This window comes from Lissotriton vulgaris, chromosome 11, assembly GCF_964263255.1.
Source record: "Lissotriton vulgaris chromosome 11, aLisVul1.2, whole genome shotgun sequence".
In the NCBI taxonomy this organism is placed as follows: domain Eukaryota; kingdom Metazoa; phylum Chordata; class Amphibia; order Caudata; family Salamandridae; genus Lissotriton; species Lissotriton vulgaris.
The window spans coordinates 58,941,559-58,960,439 of NC_141699.1; the positions used below are offsets into that span (position 1 = coordinate 58,941,559).

At 44.7% G+C, this 18,881-nt stretch overlaps 1 protein-coding gene across 3 annotated transcripts in view; it reads right to left on the minus strand.

The window, feature by feature from the left end:
• LOC147678958 (allantoinase, mitochondrial-like) overlaps positions 1-18,881 on the minus strand; it is a 394,121-nt gene that overhangs the window by 296,755 nt on the left and 78,485 nt on the right. For all 3 annotated transcript variants that reach the window (XM_086942692.1, XM_086942694.1, XM_086942693.1), the window contains one exon: positions 12,462-12,637. In XM_086942692.1, coding sequence (XP_086798818.1) covers positions 12,462-12,637 — 176 coding nt within the window. The remainder of the gene's footprint in view (positions 1-12,461; positions 12,638-18,881) is intronic.

Sequence of the window (18,881 nt, forward strand, 5' to 3'; positions counted from 1 at the left end):
GCCAGAACTTTGAGTTTCGCAGGGAATAACAGCATGTATTTGATTCCTCTTTCTCGAAGTTCCCTCCTGACCCTGTCAAAGGAGCGCCGCTCCTGCTGGACCCTGAGCGTGAAGTCTGGGAAAAAGCTCACCATTGCATTTTCATATTGTAGGTCTCCTTGCATTCGGGCTGCCTGTAGGATCACGTCACGGTCCTTATAGTTGAGTATTTCAGCAATTATAGTCCTCATTGCCGCTCCCCCTTTGGGCCAATGAATTGGCGCCCGGTGTGCCCGTTCGATTGTGAATAGGGAGGAGAGTTGCTTTGGTTTGAGGTGATTTAGGATTAGGTCTCCAGGAAGAGGTAAACACTTGGCCCCTCTGAGCCCTCCGGGACCCCGACTACCCTGATGTTGTTTCGGCAGGCAATCTCTTCCTGGTCTTTGAGTTTGAGTGCCATCTAATGGTGCTGGTGTACCAACTGCTATACCCGCTCTTCAAGTTTCTTTATGGAGGCATGCAGGTCCAGAACATGGGTTTTGTTTACTTTTCTGTAGTTTTATTCATATCCACCCTCAGCAAGTTCATTTCAATGGAGACGTTGTCAATTTTAGTCTTGAGTGTGGCACCCATCACCTGGATGGCTGCCATAATGGAGGTCAGAGAGGTTTTTTTTCCCACCGTGCTCCCATTCTGGGCTTCTTCTTCCGTGGGAGTGTGTTTTTGGATAGCATACTTCTCAACTGTGTTCGTCTGTACTGCCGCGCTGCCCTTGCACTACATTGTGATGGCCTTCGGGCCTAATCCACCCAGCGGGCCTGTTCCATCTCCGCCTGCCCACGGCTCAAAATTGCTCGACGCTGCGTTATCGTGCCACAACTGTATCAGTCTGCACCGTAAAGATGGGTAAGAGCTGAACACACATGCACCAAGGGGGGAATCAGGAAAGGGAGGACGGTAGGCCCTGTCTGTCTTTCGGGCAAGTAGCGCATGCAGGTTTTACGATGGTGTGTAGACAGTCACGTTCAGAGTGCCCCTGGTCAACGGGACAAAGACCCCCGCTTTGTAAGTCACTCTTCTTGCACAAGTGTAAGGCCGGCATGCATGACCCGAAGTTATCCGATAGGCGTCACACCTAAGGGTGGGCGTAAAATCCGTTTCGCTGGCGAATTTGCGGATTTTCCACGATTTCGCGATCCGCGAATCTCGCGAAATCGCGGTAAAATCCGCGAAGCAGCGGGGACCAATTTTCAGCCAAGCAAGGGTTACAGCAGCAGGTGCAAAAGTTGAACCTAATTTCTTTGTAACCTTTTACAAAAGGGTTACAAACAAATTAACTTCAACTTGGACACCTGCTGCTAATTGCTTCCTAGCGCCTCGTTTCCTACTTGCAACTATTCTCTGACCCTGCTCTGACCCTTGAAGCAGGGTCAGAGAATAGTTACAAGTAGGCACCTGTCCAAGGAATTAAACCTCATCAGGAAGCACTTACAGATATAAAAAACAGGAAGAAGGGAGAGGATGGCAAATAAACCCATTTTGAGTTGTCAGGAGGGGTTAAACTAAAAGAGACCTTTACAGCACAATTTTCATATGCATTTTGCTAAAAATAAAAAGCTATATGTTCTGTAGGGGCAACTCAGGAATCTGGCCCTTCAGAGATCCGGCCTCTCTTTCTTTCTCTCGTTCTCTCTCTCTCTCCCTCTCTCTTTCCCTCTCTTTCTCTGTTTATATGAGAAAAAGTGAGGCACTGGAAAAAACACAGGTTTTAGGGATGTTATACTTAGTTGGACATTTCACTCGTACAAAACCAGAGAAATTTGGCCGTTATAGTTAGTTCAGCTAACTATAACTTGCGCCCCCGCAATGCACTGCTGATTACGTCACATATTACATCATTCATGACATGGTCAGGGACATCACTGATGACATCTCAAATTACATCACTGATGACATTATCCAGTGACTGTATGTTTCTGTAAAGTTTAAATATGTTTCATATATATATATATATATATATATATATATATATATATATATAGGCCAAAGTGCATTGAAGAATGAGTGGGTGTATAAGTGTCTGAATGGATGATTTAGTAGGTGTGTGACTCACTGTATAAGTGAGTGATAAAATGTGTCTTACTGAATGCAGTTGTCAGGAGGGGTTAAACTAAAAGAGACCTTTACAGCACAATTTTCATATGCATTTTGCTAAAAATAAAAAGCTATATGTTCTGTAGGGGCAACTCAGGAATCTGGCCCTTCAGAGATCCGGCCTCTCTTTCTTTCTCTCGTTCTCTCTCTCCCTCTCTCTTTCCCTCTCTTTTTCTCTCTTTCTATCTATCTATCTATCTATCTATCTATCTATCTATCTATCTATCTCTCTCTCCCTCTCCCATAAACGACTGCATGGGTAACTTCGCTATGCAAGCGGCTCGCGAAGACGCAAAAATCCCTGCGAACACGCAAAAACCCCCGCGAAAACACGCACAAAACCCAGCGAACACGCAAAAAAACAAAAATCCGCAAATTCGCACAAATTCACGAATTTTGCGGATCGTGAATTCGCAAATCCGCAAATTCGCAGATCGCGAATCTGCAAAATTAGCCCATGCTTAGTCACACACTCACCCCTGGTCAAGAGAGAATGCAGGCGAGGGCCCACTGTCCAGAGAGCCCAGGGAAGGTATGTGGAGATGCGCAACACTGGGGGATCCTCGCCACTGTCCTGATTAGTTTGAGTGTGCTGCGAAGGGCCACCAAATTCTGGCCCCCTCGGGGCGCCACCGTCAAGACTGGCGATGACCACCAGTTCCCCAGGTCCCACCAAGGCGCAGTTACTGGATGGATGGCGCATTCAGAGTGCAGCTTGTGATGGCAGCCCCCACACCATCGGTCCACACAGTTATTAACCAACTGTCCCTTACTACCAGGCCTCACAGCTTTCACATAGTTCGGGGGAAGTCACTGAGCCCCGGCACTCCCGCACTTATATCCGTGTATCTGCGGCTAGGAACAGACATCCAGCATCAGCATTCACTTCTTGGCCGTCAGCGCTCACTGTAAGCCGATCTGTGGATCGAGCTGGCTGCGTTAGGCCTCTTGTCACCAGGTGCCGCACACGCAATATCTCACCGGGCAACTTAAGGCGCAGGGCCGGCCAGACCCCCCAGATGCACCACGAGCATCAAATGGTTTGCTTCATCCAGTTTTTGGGTCCACCTCTGCAACTGCAGGCGTGTGCACCAGCTCTGGAGAGGGCCCACGCACCGATTCAGTGTTGCCACTCCGGACCTCCGGACCTCCGGCCCATCGCCGTGTCGTGGTGCGGACCGCTCCCAGTCGCGCGCTCGAGCTTCCCGGCACCGCTGACAGGATTCACGCAGGCCGCCGTTGCTGAAGGGCACTGGCTAGACACCAGGAGCGGTGTGTTGGGAGCGGTGTGTTGATGCGGCTTAAGGGGATCGCTCAGGTGAGAGTATTGATGTGAAATGGGATCAGAAAGCAGCAGCGCGTTACCTCCGGGCCGTGCAGGGCCCTCAACGGCAGTCCCGGCTACGCTGCAAAGTTGAAATTCAGCCTCCGGGCGCCCCTCTGCAGCCTGATTTTTCCTAGGACCTCACCGGAGCATTTATAGCAACGTTGGGGGTAAGATCAGGTCCACTACTCTGTAAATTTTTAAACGATGTAACCCAGCAGCTTGAATACATCTGACACGTCTAGCAATGTTGTAATGATTATTAAAAACAAAAGATAGGCGGGCCATGGAAGTTAAGATAAGTGGGGAAGGGTAGGAGGCTTTAATACAGCAGAAAATATGTTTACTGCATAGAAGATGCAAGAAAGATGGGGATCACTGCCAGCACGATTTATGGCTCTTCAAGTCGTTGGTGCTAGCTTGCCTTTAGTGGCTTTCATTCTCATAGATGAATCCAACGTCCCTATTTCAGTGCTTCCCCATCCTTGTTGCTTTTTATTATCATCGTTAAAGAAAGCTTCAATTTGCTATAAATCTGTTGTGAAAAGCTCTCCCACCTGGGCTGTTCAGGCAAACTAGTGGGTCCAAGACCGATTCTCAGTCCCCTGGGAGGCTATTGTGTGCATGTTACACCTGAAAATAAAGGCTTTCTTTGACCATTTTGTAAATATATATTTTTTGTTCCCATCACCTCACCTGGGCCAAGGAAGTGTTGTGGCGTTATTTTTTTTATTATTATTATTTTTTAAATATCAGCAGGCTGAAATACAAGTGGTTGGCCTGCACTTCCAAACAATTACTAATAACAAATATGGGGGCTCATTTACAAGCCCCTTACTCCACCGGTGCGTCACTGTTTATATGAGAAAAAGTGAGGCACTGGAAAAAACAGGAGGGGTTAAACTAAAAGAGACCTTTACAGCACAATTTTCATATGCATTTTGCTAAAAATAAAAAGCTATATGTTCTGTAGGGGCAACTCAGGAATCTGGCCCTTCAGAGATCCGGCCTCTCTTTCTTTCTCTCGTTCTCTCTCTCTCTCCCTCTCTCTTTCCCTCTCTTTCTCTGTTTATATGAGAAAAAGTGAGGCACTGGAAAAAACACAGGTTTTAGGGACGTTATACTTAGTTGGACATTTCACTCGTACAAAACCAGAGAAATTTGGCTGTTATAGTTAGTTCAGCTAACTATAACTCGCGCCCCCGCAATGCACTGCTGATTACGTCACATATTACATCATTCATGACATGGTCAGGGACATCACTGATGACATCTCAAATTACATCACTGATGACATTATCCAGTGACTGTATGTTTCTGTAAAGTTTAAATATGTTTCATATATATATAGGCCAAAGTGCATTGAAGAATGAGTGGGTGTATAAGTGTCTGAATGGATGATTTAGTAGGTGTGTGACTCACTGTATAAGTGAGTGATAAAATGTGTCTTACTGAATGCATGGGTTAGTGACTGATACTGACATTCACACAGTTTAGTATGTCAGTTAGTGTGTAAGCGGTTGCATGGGTTGGTGAGTAGCTATTTGAGGGTCTATCTGGGTTATTGATTGGTTGTCTGAGTATCTGTATGGGTGCCTGAGTGTCTATGTGGTGGGTGGGGGTTGTGACTGTGCATAGATGTGTGAGTGGGTGATTCACTGGGTGTATGGGTTGAAGAATGCATAAGTGAAGGGCTGTATGAGTGAGGGAGTGTGTGTGTATGGGCGTGTTGGTGAGTGAATGGATGTCTCAGTGGTACATGTGTGAGTAACTGCAAATGTAAAAGGCAGTATAAGGGAGTGTTGGAGTATATAAATTACTATATGTGAGAGTGAGTGATTGTGAGAGTGGCTATATGGATGAGTGTGTGCTAGTATAAGAGTGTATAAGAGTGTAAGTATGTGTTAGTATATGTTTGAATAAGTGAGGTGGTATGAGTATAACTGTATAGGTGAGTACATGGGAGTATGATTGTTTCTTTGCATGACTGACTAGGTGTGTGAGTAACTCTATGGATGAGTGCCGATGTGTGAGTGTCTGTATAGATATGTGATATGTGAGTGCATATGATAGTGCCGTATTGATAGGTGAATGCATGTATGAGTGACTGTATGGGTAAATGAGTGGAAGTGTGTGTAAACCTATGAATTAGTGCGTGGGTATGTACTAACTGGTATTGGTGTGTCTATGGTTTTGAAAATGGTAGTCTGTATGAGTGGGTGTATCAAAGGTTATATTAGGGTATGAGGAGGTGCATCAGATTATCACGTGGATGATGTCATCAGTGAAGTCATTTGAGATGTTATCAGTGATGGCATCAGTGATGTCACTGACCATGTCATGAATAATGTAATATGTGACGTCATCAACAGTGCATTGCGGGGGAGCGAGTTATAGTTAGCTGAACTAACTAGAACGGCCGAATTTCTCTGGTTTTTTTGCACAAGTGAAATGTCCAACTAACTATAATGTCCCTGAAACCTGTAGTTTTTTCTGTGAATTTCTAAGGTTTTTTAATTACCATTTTCTAACTATAATGTCCCTGGAATCTATGTTTTTTTCAGTGAATTTCAAAGGTTTTTTATATGCTAATTTCTAACTATAATGTCGCTGAAACCTGTGTTTTTTCAGTGAATTTCAAGGTTTTTTAAATATTAGTTTCTAACTGTGCCTACAGAGGTAGGACATGTGAAGAAAGAGGAAGAAAGGCACAGAAAGAAGAGAAATGCAGAAAGAGGTAACATAACTCCAGAAAGACGAAGAAAGGTGCAGAAAGAAGCAAGAGATGTGCACAAAGAGCCAACAGAGGAGCATAAAGAGGCCTTTGGTGCAAAGTCATCCAGTGCCCCCAATTTTTTGCTGACGGGTACTGGTGGTAACTGACTCTGACTAACCAGGCCAGGAGCCAATGCTATGCTGTAAGACACTTAGAATACAGTGAAAACACCTACATACACTAGGATACACTATGGGTTGTGGTACCCCTGTAATTGACATGACCTCTCCTGTACGGCCCTAGTACATAACGGGGCAGGGGGATGAAAACTACCTCTAACTAAGAGGTGCAGAAGGAGGCAACAGAAATGCAAAAAGAAGCAAGAGAGGTGCCAAAAGAGGCAAGAGAGGTGCAAAAAAAAGCAAATGAAATGCAGAAAGAGGCAATTGAGGTGCAGAAAGAAGCAAGAGAAGTACCGAATTAACCAACAGAGGTGTAAAAAGAGGCAAAAGGGTTGCAGAAAGGGGTAGGAGAGGCACACAAAGAGGCAAGAGATTTACAGAAAGAGGCAGGAGGGGTGCATAAAGAAGGAAGAGAAGTGGAGAAAGAGGCAGAACAATTGCTGTAAGAAGTAATAGAGGTGTAGAAGGAATCAAGAGATGTGCATTAAGCGGCAAGTAAAGTGCAGAAAGAAACAAGAGCAGTGTAGAAAGAATCAACAGAGGTGCAGAAAGAGGTAGGAGGGTTGCAGAAAAAGGTAGGAGGGGTACAAAAAGTAGCAAGTGAAGCCCAGAAAGAGGCTCTACTTATGATTTTTTTTTTTAAACTGTGTGCTTGTTTTGGCTTCTGGTGTTCTAAACCAACCGGACCGAGAAAAATTCCAATTGGGGTGAAGTTTTCATCTTTCGACAGTGACTTTACTCTTGTTTTCTCACATTGTGCTGCTCTGTGACCCTGGGTCCAAAATAGGTCATTTAATTTATAATGTGTGTCCCGCTGAATTGACATGGAGGCCCAGCCTGGTCGGCTGGGAGGCCGGGAAGCTGCTACTGGGATTGGAGGAGTCTGTAGGGATGAATATGGTAGTATCCCTCCCAAAGTGTCCCAATCCAAATATGCATATAACGTTAAACCAGTAGCCTCGGGGGAGTCTTGTTTCATGATCTCGTGCCCCAAGCTTTAAGATCGGCGGTTCACAAATCTTGCAAATTGCCCAAACAGTTATTTTGCTGTTTTACATTCATTTTGTGGGCAGGAGTGAGGGATGGTGGCGCAGCCCTTGTGAATATCCAGCCAGCAGGTGCCCTGGCTGCGGGGCTGTTTTACACAGTTGAAATAGAAAGGTGATTTATTTAACATATGCCACGTCTGGGTGCAGAGTTCAACAGGAAGTAGCGAGTGGAGCGTCCGGGGAGGGCTTGCACTAGTGAGTACATGTCCAGTGAGACGTGTGACGCAGAGAGGGGGCGTGCCCGGGATGGCTTTCTCCAGTGAGTGCACGTCCAGTGAGACTTGTGACCCAGGGAGGGGGTGCGCCTGGGAGGGGATTCACCAGTGAGTGCACGCCTAGTGAGACCTGTGACCCAGAGAGGGAGTACACCTGGGAGGCCTTGCACCATTGAGTGCACGCCTAGTGAGACTTGTGACCCAGAGAGGGAGTACACCTGGGAGGCCTTGCACCAGTGAGTGCACTAGTGAGACTTGTGACCCAAAGAGGGAGTGCGCCTGGGAGGCCTTGCACCAGTGAGTGTACGCCTAGTAAGACTTGTGACCCAGCCGAGGCAGGAAGCATTATCAGGCCTTTGCACCAGTGAGTGCATGTCTAGTGATACTTGTGACCCAGAATGAATGGCCTGTCCGGTTCAGGAGTGTCCCCTCACGTTCCACATGTGCCGGCTGTCGGTGCAGGCAGCTCCTGAACGCGCGTTGTTCTGTACACCTTGCTCCAGTGCCTGGTGGGCAGGTACAGCCACCCACCAGAGGCGGCTCTAGGCTCATGGCGGCCCTGGGCAGGGAGCGTAGGTAGGGGGCCCCGGAAGAGGGGTTCCAGGCGGGGCAGAGCGCGGAGGCCATTGAAGAGGGGGGGGGGGTCAGGGTGTTTGGAAGTGGAACTGAGCCGGAGGCTGTCACATCCCTGCCAGGGGCAACCACGCAAATATGTATCCATCCTCAGAGGATTATTATATTAAGGATATATATTGGTGTGGTGGCCCCTGGAGTTTGGTGGCCCTATGCAGGTGCACAGCTTGCAAATGCCTAAGGCCGCCCCTGCACCCACCGCCATGTGTGACGTGGGCCACTTGGCAAAGCTTCATCCCCTGGCTCCTGAGAAAGGTGTTCGCCTTCAAGTGGCAATTGGAGCCTCACCCCCTGGGTCCGGGGACTATAGATTAAGAGTTGCACCAGCCAGCAAATGAACAGAGAGAGCTGAGCCAAGGGTCTAGCTGGGCTCGAAGAGCAACTGCATGAAAAACATTAGGCATGCAAATTATGCAATAAATATTATGTTTGAAATGTCTTGGAAAGTCAAAAATTTGTATTGCTATAATGCACCGTTGTACATTAGGTTATATCAATGCATTAAAAAATATTTAAGTAAGAGTTATTAATTTCCAACCAACCCACCCCCTCCGCCCCGAAGACCAAACCACCAGTGAGCTAAGAGGCAAGTCAGTTGTCTTTTGCACTTTATTTGTGGCTTATATTTTTATTAAAGTAGGAGCACCATTATAGCTTATTTATCACGTTTTGTTTTTTAGGGTACACATCCTGAAGGTGCTCGTATTTGGGCTTATGGAAGAAAAGGGAGGCCTGGTGAAATAGTGTACTTGCTCAGCATCACACAGTTTGGTCAAGCAGGGAAGCAGGATTGAGAGCAGGGTCTGTAGCTTCACTAGCTGGGTATCTTTCTCATATCAAAGAATAATGCTTTGTGCTCAATTCTTGATGTATGAGTTCAGAGGCGGTGGGGGTGCAGGCAGATGTCTTGTTTTGCAGTTTTCTTAGCACAAACCTGTCCAAGGACATTATGAACTTCACAGCACACCCAGACTATGTGAAATCTTTTTTTAGACACGTGAAGTTTGAATGATTTGCCCAGTTTCAAGAGTGCTGAGTCAAGGTCGGGATTCCAAGACATTCTCATTGTTCAAAGGTCGCAGCTCTAACCACTGGGCCACATCTCCTCCATATATTTTATGCTTGTTTTGGGCCGGAGGTTCCACGAGAACCTCAAGCTCAGTCAGAGCCAGGCCTTTGAGTGACTCATAGGCGTCTAACATCACACATCTCGAACACACATGCGAAACAAGCATTTGCAATGCAGTAGGTCTCGCATTTGCGAGACTTTGAGCTATGTTGGTTTTGAAAACATATAAATAAAAGGCATTGTCATTTACAATGCCAGTAGCTTAAAATGTCGCAAATGTGAGACCTATTGCATTGCAAATGCTTGTTTTATCATGTATGCATTTACCATTTAAAGGATGCTGCTCTATCTCAGCCAAATTACACTTTGCAATGCGCTCATGTGCAGGCCCACTGTGCAGAGATTAATGATAGAGGGCCTCATTTACAAGAAACTGATGCACCTGCATCAAAGCGTCAGTTTCCTTGCGCCTGCCCCAAATGTCCTTTCCACACCATGGATGCGCTGCATTTAGAATACAGGGCTCCAAAGTTCTAGGATTAGCAGATGCGTCAGAAATTCTGATGCACCTGTTAGCGCAAAAGTGACGCACTGCTGGAGTTGATCATAAAACTGATGCAGTTCCAGCAATGCGACAGAACACATAGGCGAGTCCCATTGTAAAAGCCCTGTGTCAATCTTTACCCCTGGTCTGAGCAGAGGTAAGGATTTTGACGCAGTCAAGGTGTAGAGTGACGCAGTGAAATGTTGCAAATTTCACTGAACCAGTTCTATGTGGCTTTTTTGCGTGGGAACCCCTACCCTGCATAGATTATACCTGGCGCAGGTATAACGTAACGCAAGGCTCTACAAACTGACGCACTGGACCTAATGAGTCAGCTTGTAAATATGGCACAGTATGGCGCACTGATTGCGCTGCCTCTGGGTCAAAAAAAGTGATGCGGCGGCGCAAGGGGCTTGTAAATGAGTCCCAGAATGCGCAGCCGTCCAAGTGCGCACCTTAGGGGAACTGTGATTAAGGCCCAGTAACCAAGGGCCTTTTGAAAACGTCCTCACAATCCTCAACCCCGCTCTCTGTTTCTCCACCATGTGTTTATAGCCCCAATTAAAGATTTAGGTGTGGGGTCTGGCAGCAAAGTGACGCTTAGGGGAATATGTAAGGGGACTGCACCACTGGAACATCACTTTTTTTGGAGTGCCGGTGGCACAATTCCCTGCACCATATTTGCAAAGCAGCCTTAAGCCACTTTGCATGGCTTAGTACTGCTTTGTAAATATGGTGCCCTTTCAAGCAGGAATCTACACGAAAGGGGCATGCAATGGGATTTGCTGTGGGCGTTCCACCTCAACACCAATTGCTTTTTTACACTGCCCCAGATTTACAAGGATCTGTAAATCTGAGGCAGCACCAAAAAGTAACGCCATGCAAAAGCAGGCGCAAGGAGGAGAAATACTTTTATTTCTCCTCATTTTAGCTTTTTCTATCTGTGCTGCATTCTGCAGCACACATAGAAGGAGCAAAACGCCATTAATGGTTGTTTTTGAGCAGGCAAGTGTCCCTTTCTGCATAAAAATAATCATTAAATAATGTTGCTTTTCTACTTCTATGTGCGCTGCAGAATAGCACGCATAGAAGCAGCAAATCACCAATATCGATTGTTTATGTGCAGGAAGGGACACCTGTCTTCACATAAACAATCACCCCTGCAATGCAGGCCCCCTTGCACTATGGCACAAGGGTGTCTGTGTTGGTGCTAGGTAGCTATTGTTACGCCAGCGCTAGGGAAAACACAGGGGTGCACCGTATTCTTGTAAATACGAATCATCCCTGCATTTGGAAATGACGCAGTGCGGCAAAATCTGCAGCAGTGCAGCGCGCACCCTTTCCTTGTACATATGCCCCTTAGACATGCTACTGATAAGAGTGAGTTCCAACATAGAAGTGATTTTCATGATTGATATTAAATTACTGAATCAAATTCCAAATTGTCTTGACTAGTTGGACTTAAAGTGAGCATTAAAATCTTAATTATACAAGAGAAGCCTTCATTTGGTGATGCGTCAAAAACTCCCAATGTACTATTCTGCCAAATGTGCTCCGAGGAGATAAAATGTACCAACAGGTATCTTGATTGTGGCAACAAAAGCTGGTTAATGGATGAAAAAGACGTATTTGTACTAAGTAAGTATTATTTGGATACATGTATTTAATCTTACATTTTATCTGGAAAACATCAGGTCTACTTCAATATGCATTATGAAATTACAAAGACGGTACGTTTAAGCATCACCACTTTTGCCTTGTCACAATCTGTGGGCCTCAATTATGAGGTTTTACCGTACGCCAGAGGCGCAAGCCTCCCTCTTGTGGTAGGGTAAAAGGAAAGGGCAGAAATGCGCCGTATCTAGGAAATAAGCAGCATTCCTGTCCTTTTCCCCTGCATCGGCGCACAATGGGCTGCCGTGCGCCAACGCAGGCACCTTTACACCATGGTGCAAAGGTGCCTTCATTGAGGGGATGATTGTTTTTTTACAGAAAGGTTTCCCTTCCTGCATAAAAACAATCACAAGAGGCTTTTTTCCAGAATGCAGAACACATAGAAAAAGGAAAAAATAAAGATTTTTCTCCCCGTTGTGCCTCCCTTACGCCTCCCCTGCGGAGGCATAAGTTTTTGGCACTGCTTCACATTTACGATTTCTCGTGAATCTGGGGCAGTGTCATAATGCTATAGATGTTACTGGGAGCATCCCCAGCATCACCAACTGCACCCCCCTTTAATGCAGAAAACTGCGTTACAGAGGACAATATTTACGAGGAAGCATTAAGCCAAAAAAAGTGGGGTTAGTACTGCTTCGTGAATGTGGGGCAGGCTCCTGCGTCACAGAACGTCACAAATAGTGACAATCCGACGCCGCAAGGGGCCTCATAAATGAGGTCCTCGATACCTAGGCAAATCTGCCTAACATCACATGTAAGCTTGTGCCAATGTGCGAAAATTGAAGAAAGTGAGTTATTTCTTAATTTCTCCTTCATGGGCTCCTTAGTGGCAGAGGTGCATTTGCAGCTGTGCAGGAAATATTTTAATTGTTAAGACTTTGCTGCCATATCACTTGCCGTTTCACTACAAAAGCCCACTCACCGTAGCACCCATAATTGAAGTGTGGTCCCTTCGTGGCAGGATGCTGGTTATTTGGCCTTTATTGATGATGATCTCTGCTGGGCAGATGGTGTCATCTAACACCACACGGTTACTTCTCAGAATCGTCACCTCTGACCCCACTGGTATTATGGACATGGCTTGTAAAGCAGGAGCACCTTCACAGAAACAAAATTGTGAGACAATATTTTAACTGAAGAACACTTTGTGAGGACCATAAGTAACATACACTTTTTATTGTGCTTGAGATTCTACACCTGGCTGTTGTTTGTAGCACTTAGGTGATCAAGTACATGTAGCACATGTTCTCCATGACATTGGTAACGCAAAGTCATTATCATTTATTTGTGCTTCATATGTTAACACCTTAAATGCTTAACCATTACTAATATGTATGCACATGTTATTTTATACTTACTCTTAGTGAAACAAGTGGTTTATATGTTTTTAATTTAGCTATAGTTGGGATATATGCATCTTAACATTGACATGAATCGGCCCAGGTGCCCGACTCCATTTTAAAGTCAACATTGTATTTTTGCTTGTTGTGTATCACTTTCTTTCTTTTTCAAGCACCAGAGACACTGTGTTCGGGTCTCATTAAAAATGATTTTCTGTTAGCTTACTGTGTGAAAGTCATGTTTGTTGCAATTAATTGGTTTAACAATGATTCTCAGCACCTACATGGAATGGGAGCCAGGGAAGTTGGATACTCCTTTGCCAGATATTGTGAAGCCCTTCATGATGGAAGAATCTTGAATTGTATTATCTGTGGGAATGACGCTGACACCAAGTACAGAAAGGAACACTGATTTTTGATTGGTTCTTACTCACTGAAAACTGTGTTATGTATCATTTAGCTGACATTTCACTCTTTAACTGAGTGAAACTGCCTTTAGTTAGGCAGCAATTGCCCTTATCCACTTTGCAGGTGGACGTTCCTGCTCTCTCTCTCTCTCCTGAGACTCAACAATTCTTATATTTCTGCTCATAGATTGACTTTCTAGGTCAAGTGCATTTCTCCTTCTCTTGACTGAAACCTACATTTGGTTCTACTTTCAATGCTATATTTGTTGACAATACCTGCTTCTAAATATTTCAACTGGTCTTCAACCTTAGCTTAGCATTAGGGAGTTTCCTTTTATGGGAATTGAGTTTAAACTTACTTTGCATAAGACAGCAGCATGACCATACCCTGCCACGCTAGTGCTCAACTTGGAGAAATTCCTTTCCCCCACTCTAACAGTGCACAGCAAGGCCACAGACCCTCACACCCTAATTTGTCTCAAGAAACAATGGAGCCTTCTAGAACAGTTTCAGATCTGTATCTAAGGGGGAAATTTAGAATATCATTCAGTCAATGAAACCCACCACACACTTTGGCAACCCCATTCCCTCCCACCTACAGGAAGAGATACACCAATCTATCATCCAACTGCGGACAAAAATTGTGAACACATCTCTCCAACAAGGATCCCTCCAGGAATGCTTGAAGATAGGTCAAGTATCTCCCTTACCAAAAAGACCAAGCCCTGACCACAAAGACTTAAACAGCTTTCGACCGGTATCCAATCTGATGGATTTTCAGGCCAAATACGTTGGAAAATGCACCCACAATCAGATATGTGAACACATTAAAAATGTTGACCTATTAGATAATCACCAATCAGGTTTGAGACTGGGACGCAACACTGAGGTAGCCATTCTAAACATCCTCGAAAATATCCAAACATCACTTGGCCAAAACAAATCCTGTCTCCTTATACCTGTTGATTTATCAGCGGTATTCCACATGGTCAGCCACAAACGCCTCAGAGACACTCTTGAATTAAGAATGGCCCTATCAGGAGCAGTCCTGGACTGGTTCACCTCGTTCTTGCAGAACCAACAGCTAAGAGTTAAAATCAGGAGTACCCTATCTGATGTGTTTGACATTGACAGGGGCATTCCACAAAGATCTACAATTTCACCAAGTGCTTCAATCTGCACATGGAACCACTCACAGAAATCCTGAAAAAATATAAAGTCTTGTGACACATGTATGCTGATGATACACAAGTTTACATCAAATTTTCCTCTCAGAAGGATATCTGGAGACTGGATACCACCCTGAGGAAAACACCGGACTGGCTAGCACACAACCATCTAAAACTAAATCCGCTGAAAACCGAATTCATGCTCTTCTTCCCACACCTTAGAACTCAAAAACCTCTACTATGGTCTTGGAACCTCAATTTGCAAAACTGCACTCCAACCATCTGCAACTCTGTAAAAACACTAGGTATCACACTAAACTCTGTTCTTAACATGCAAGCTCCCATACAAGCAGCAACAAGAAGCGCTAACCTACACCTCCTAAGAAAAATAAACCCATTCATACTGCTTGGAGACGCCAAAATGGTGGTCCAATTTCTAGAGCTCTCAAGAGTTGACATTGTAAAGCTACACTCATAGGTATTCCCAAAGCCAGCCTAGCCCCAATGAAGCAAAAGACAGACAGATGATGGACGGAATGCAGAGAAATTCAAACATTCACCCCAGTCAAAAGATCTGGGTTAAATCCATTGTTCGTTTGCTCACCATGCCACCCCGGCTTCGACCCAGCCATATAGCCCCAATGAAAGCAATATTAATTGCAGCAGCAAATCTCATAGCAGGCACACCGCACTATCATTGCATTTCCCCATCACTCAGAGCCCTCAGCTGTCTCTCAGTAGAAGCTAGAATTCAAATGAAAGTTGCATGCATGACACATAAAGCTCTATACAATTCTGGTTAGAATAAATGGCGAGTACGACCAAACTATCAGGTGGTGAAAGGGATTCTAGAAGTGCTAAATCCCTCCCACTTGACCCAGCCAGATTGAAAATAAGCAATTGCAATGTAATAGGTCATACATCCATAAGCACATTTCTTTGGATTGTTGCATTACTTTAAGCTGAGTAGAAGTTTTAAACTGCATGTTACGTTTATTAGGATCAATTTCTTCAAGGTAGTTCATGAGAAAACAATCATGTCTGAATGCTGTATGATGCAGGCATTCAGACATATAGTCATCCTTTGTGCCAGCAGGAGCCACCACTGGTCCTACTCAGGCTTACCTGAGCATGGTCATCCAAGCAAAGGTCCATCTTGAAAGTAGAATTGGTATCTCTTATTTCTGAATAGTTCATTTAAATGTGATGCTGAAATGTTGTTTTCTTTGAAGTCAGAAAGGCATCTATTAACGAAGAATATGTGAATTCCTTAAATTTTATTTGATTTGCGGAGGATTAATAGGAATGTTTGGTAGCTGGTATAGACAGGCAGCCATTTTCACTACATGCCCACCACCATAATAAGATTTCCTTGACCTGTTGTGAATGAAAAGTCTGACATGCAGCATTCAGCTGGAAGCATGAGGGAAATGCCTAACAAGTCAGCATCCTGCCTGTTTAGTAACCTGTTAAGTGTTGCAAAAAACTTGGTCAAATAACTTTTTAAAACAGTTTTGAATCTGGCCTCCCCCCATCCAGCAAAAATCCAGACGAGCCAGGAACTATGTGAGGACATTGCCAGGTTCTTTCTAAATAAGGTGGAGGTCATTTTATTTATTTATTTATTTATTTATTTATTTATTGGCATTTTTAAAGCGCAGCATATACCCTGGGGTGTCTTGGCGCTGATTAATTTGCCGGCTGGATGAAAAACTGCCTTGCTCTGACCACTATTCTATACCTGGAATTATTTATTAAATTATTTATTAAACAGCCAAGTTTTTAATTTTTTGCGGAATTGGAGTAGTGTGGGACATGCCCTAATGTCCTGGGGTAAAGTGTTCCAAATTTTGGAAGCTGCCACTACAAACAGTTGGTCTCCCCACATCACAGTTTTGGTGCGTGGTACCATAAGTTGGTTACTGTTGGTAGAGCGCAGTTGGCGTGTGGGTTGATACGGTCGTAGATGGTCTTTAAGGAACTGTGGGCCCTGTTTATTTAGAACTTTGTACACAATGCACTGGGATTTAAATCTGGCTCTATTCTGAATCGTCAACCAGTGTAGTTTGGAAATGGCATTGGATAGAGGAGCAAACTTAGGAATTCTCAGAATAAGACGTGCTGCTGCGTTCTGTATAGTCTGCAGTTTTTTTAGGACTCTTACTTGGGCGTTGATAAAAAGCCCATTGCAATAGTCTAGGGATGTCAGGACTAGTGAGCTTACCAGAGTTTTAATGGCGGTGGTAGGAAGATAAGGACTTATCTTTCGGATCATGCGTAATTTATGGTGGGCTACTGAGGCCACTTTGCTAGCATGGTCCATAAAATTCAGATGGTTGTCAAAAATTATTCCTAAGTTCCTTACTTTAGTCACTGGATTAGGGGGGGCACCAAAAGTTTGGGGCCACCACGAGGCAGGCCATTCTGGTGAGAGTTGTCCAAAAATCATAACTTCGGTTTTTTCCGAGTTAAGTTTTAGGCAATGTGCTGCCATCCATTCACCTAGTTCTGTCAGTCCTCTCTGGAATCTTTTAGCTACCTCCTCTCCATCACCCCTTATAGCCAGCACCAATTGTGTGTCGTCCGCGTAGGAGGTTAGGCTCATCCCATGTGCCTTGATGACATTGGCCAGGTCCGACACATATATATTAAAAAGTGTCGGACTCAGGGATGAGCCTTGAGGTACCCCACACGGTTGTGACAATTTGGCAGATTGGTAGGGGCCCAGAGTGACAGCCTGCGTTCTCTCCGAGAGGAAGGAGGCGAGGAGAGCTCTTGCCGTGGAGGAGATGCCTATTTTTCCGACACGGTCGACCAGAGTACCGTGGTCGACCGTGTCAAAAGCTGCTGAGAGGTCCAGCAGTACCAACACCGCTGTACCGCCTTGGTCTCTTATTATTCTTATGTCTTCGGCTGCTTTAATAAGGGCAGTTTCAGTCCCATGGTATTTCCTAAATCCATACTGAGTATCATCTAACTTCTTGTGGGTTTCTATATACTCAGTTAATTGTAGGTTCATGGCCTTTTCCACCACTTTGGCCATGAACGGAAGGCTGGCGATGGGTCGGTAGTTTTTTAGTTCTGACTTATCAGCTCCTGGTTTTTTCAACAGTGGTTTGAGCAGTGTGGTTTTTAGATTAAGGGGATATGTCCCTGAGAGCAGGATGGAATTACAGACTTGTGTCAAGACTGGTATGATCGAATCCATCACCGGTAAGAGTGCCGATAGTGGGCAAGGGTCCAGCTTGGATCCAGCTTTGATTGTCGACACAATTTTTAGTACTTGATCTTCTGTCAGTGGTTGAAAGTCTGTGAAGGATGAAGTCCCTGTTGGTGTTAAGTCCTCCTGACTGATGTTGGGATCATTTGAGTGCATGATTTTTGCCAGAAAAGGTTGATAAATATCATCCACCTTCTTAAAAAAGAAGTCGGCCATGGCGTCACACATGTCTTGGGTTTGAGGTGGGGTCAGGTCTGGAGTATTACCCGAGAGCACTTTAGTTATATCATATAATTTTTTGCTCGAGTTCTTTGCCTACTCAATTTGCATCATATAGTGCTCTTTTTTTGCCTTTATAGTCATGGCTTTGTATATTGCCAAAGCCTCCTTGTATTTAGTTTTACTTGTAGGATCATAAGACTTTCTCCATTGTCTTTCCCAATATCTGTTCTGTAATTTTTGTGTTTTTAGTTCATCCGAGTACCATGGTGCGGTAGGGGTGGTCCTGTTCGTAGATAATTTCTTAGTGGGGGCTAATGAGTTCATGGCATGACCCAACCAGTCATGGAGTTGTTGTATAGCCAGGTTGGGATTAGCCGAGATTAACAGGCGAGAGTCATCCAGGTGTTTTTTTAGATCCCGCTGATTGACATTGTGCCAAGCTTTAAAGGTTATAGGCTGGCGAGGAGAAATGTCTGTGATAGATTTTTTATCCATAGCCAAGGTGCAAAAAACTGCATAATGGTCTGACCATGGCAGTGGACGGATGTCACTTACTTGGAGCCCATGGGCACTAGAGAAAATGGCGTCCAAAATGTGTCCCGCTTGGTGAGTGGGGGAGGTAACCAGTTGATGTAACCCCAAGACTTCCATATCTGTAATGAGAGCTTGAGTTTCTTTGTTGTTGTTATCGTCTAGGTGAAAATTCAGATCACCTAATACTGTGATCGAATCTTCTAGTGCTAGAGATTCCAAGTGTGTGCTAATACTTGTTAGAAAGCCAGTTTTGACTCCTGGGGGCCTATATATAAGAAGCCCTTTAAAGTTGACTTGTTGGCTAAGTTTAATAGAAAACATCATGGCCTCGCACGAGGTATCCTGTATTTGAGTCACTATTACCTCCATGTTTTCTCTAGCTATAATGGCGATCCCTCCGCCTCTCTGTCTAGGTTTATCATTCTGTCTTGATCTATCTTGTCTATATGC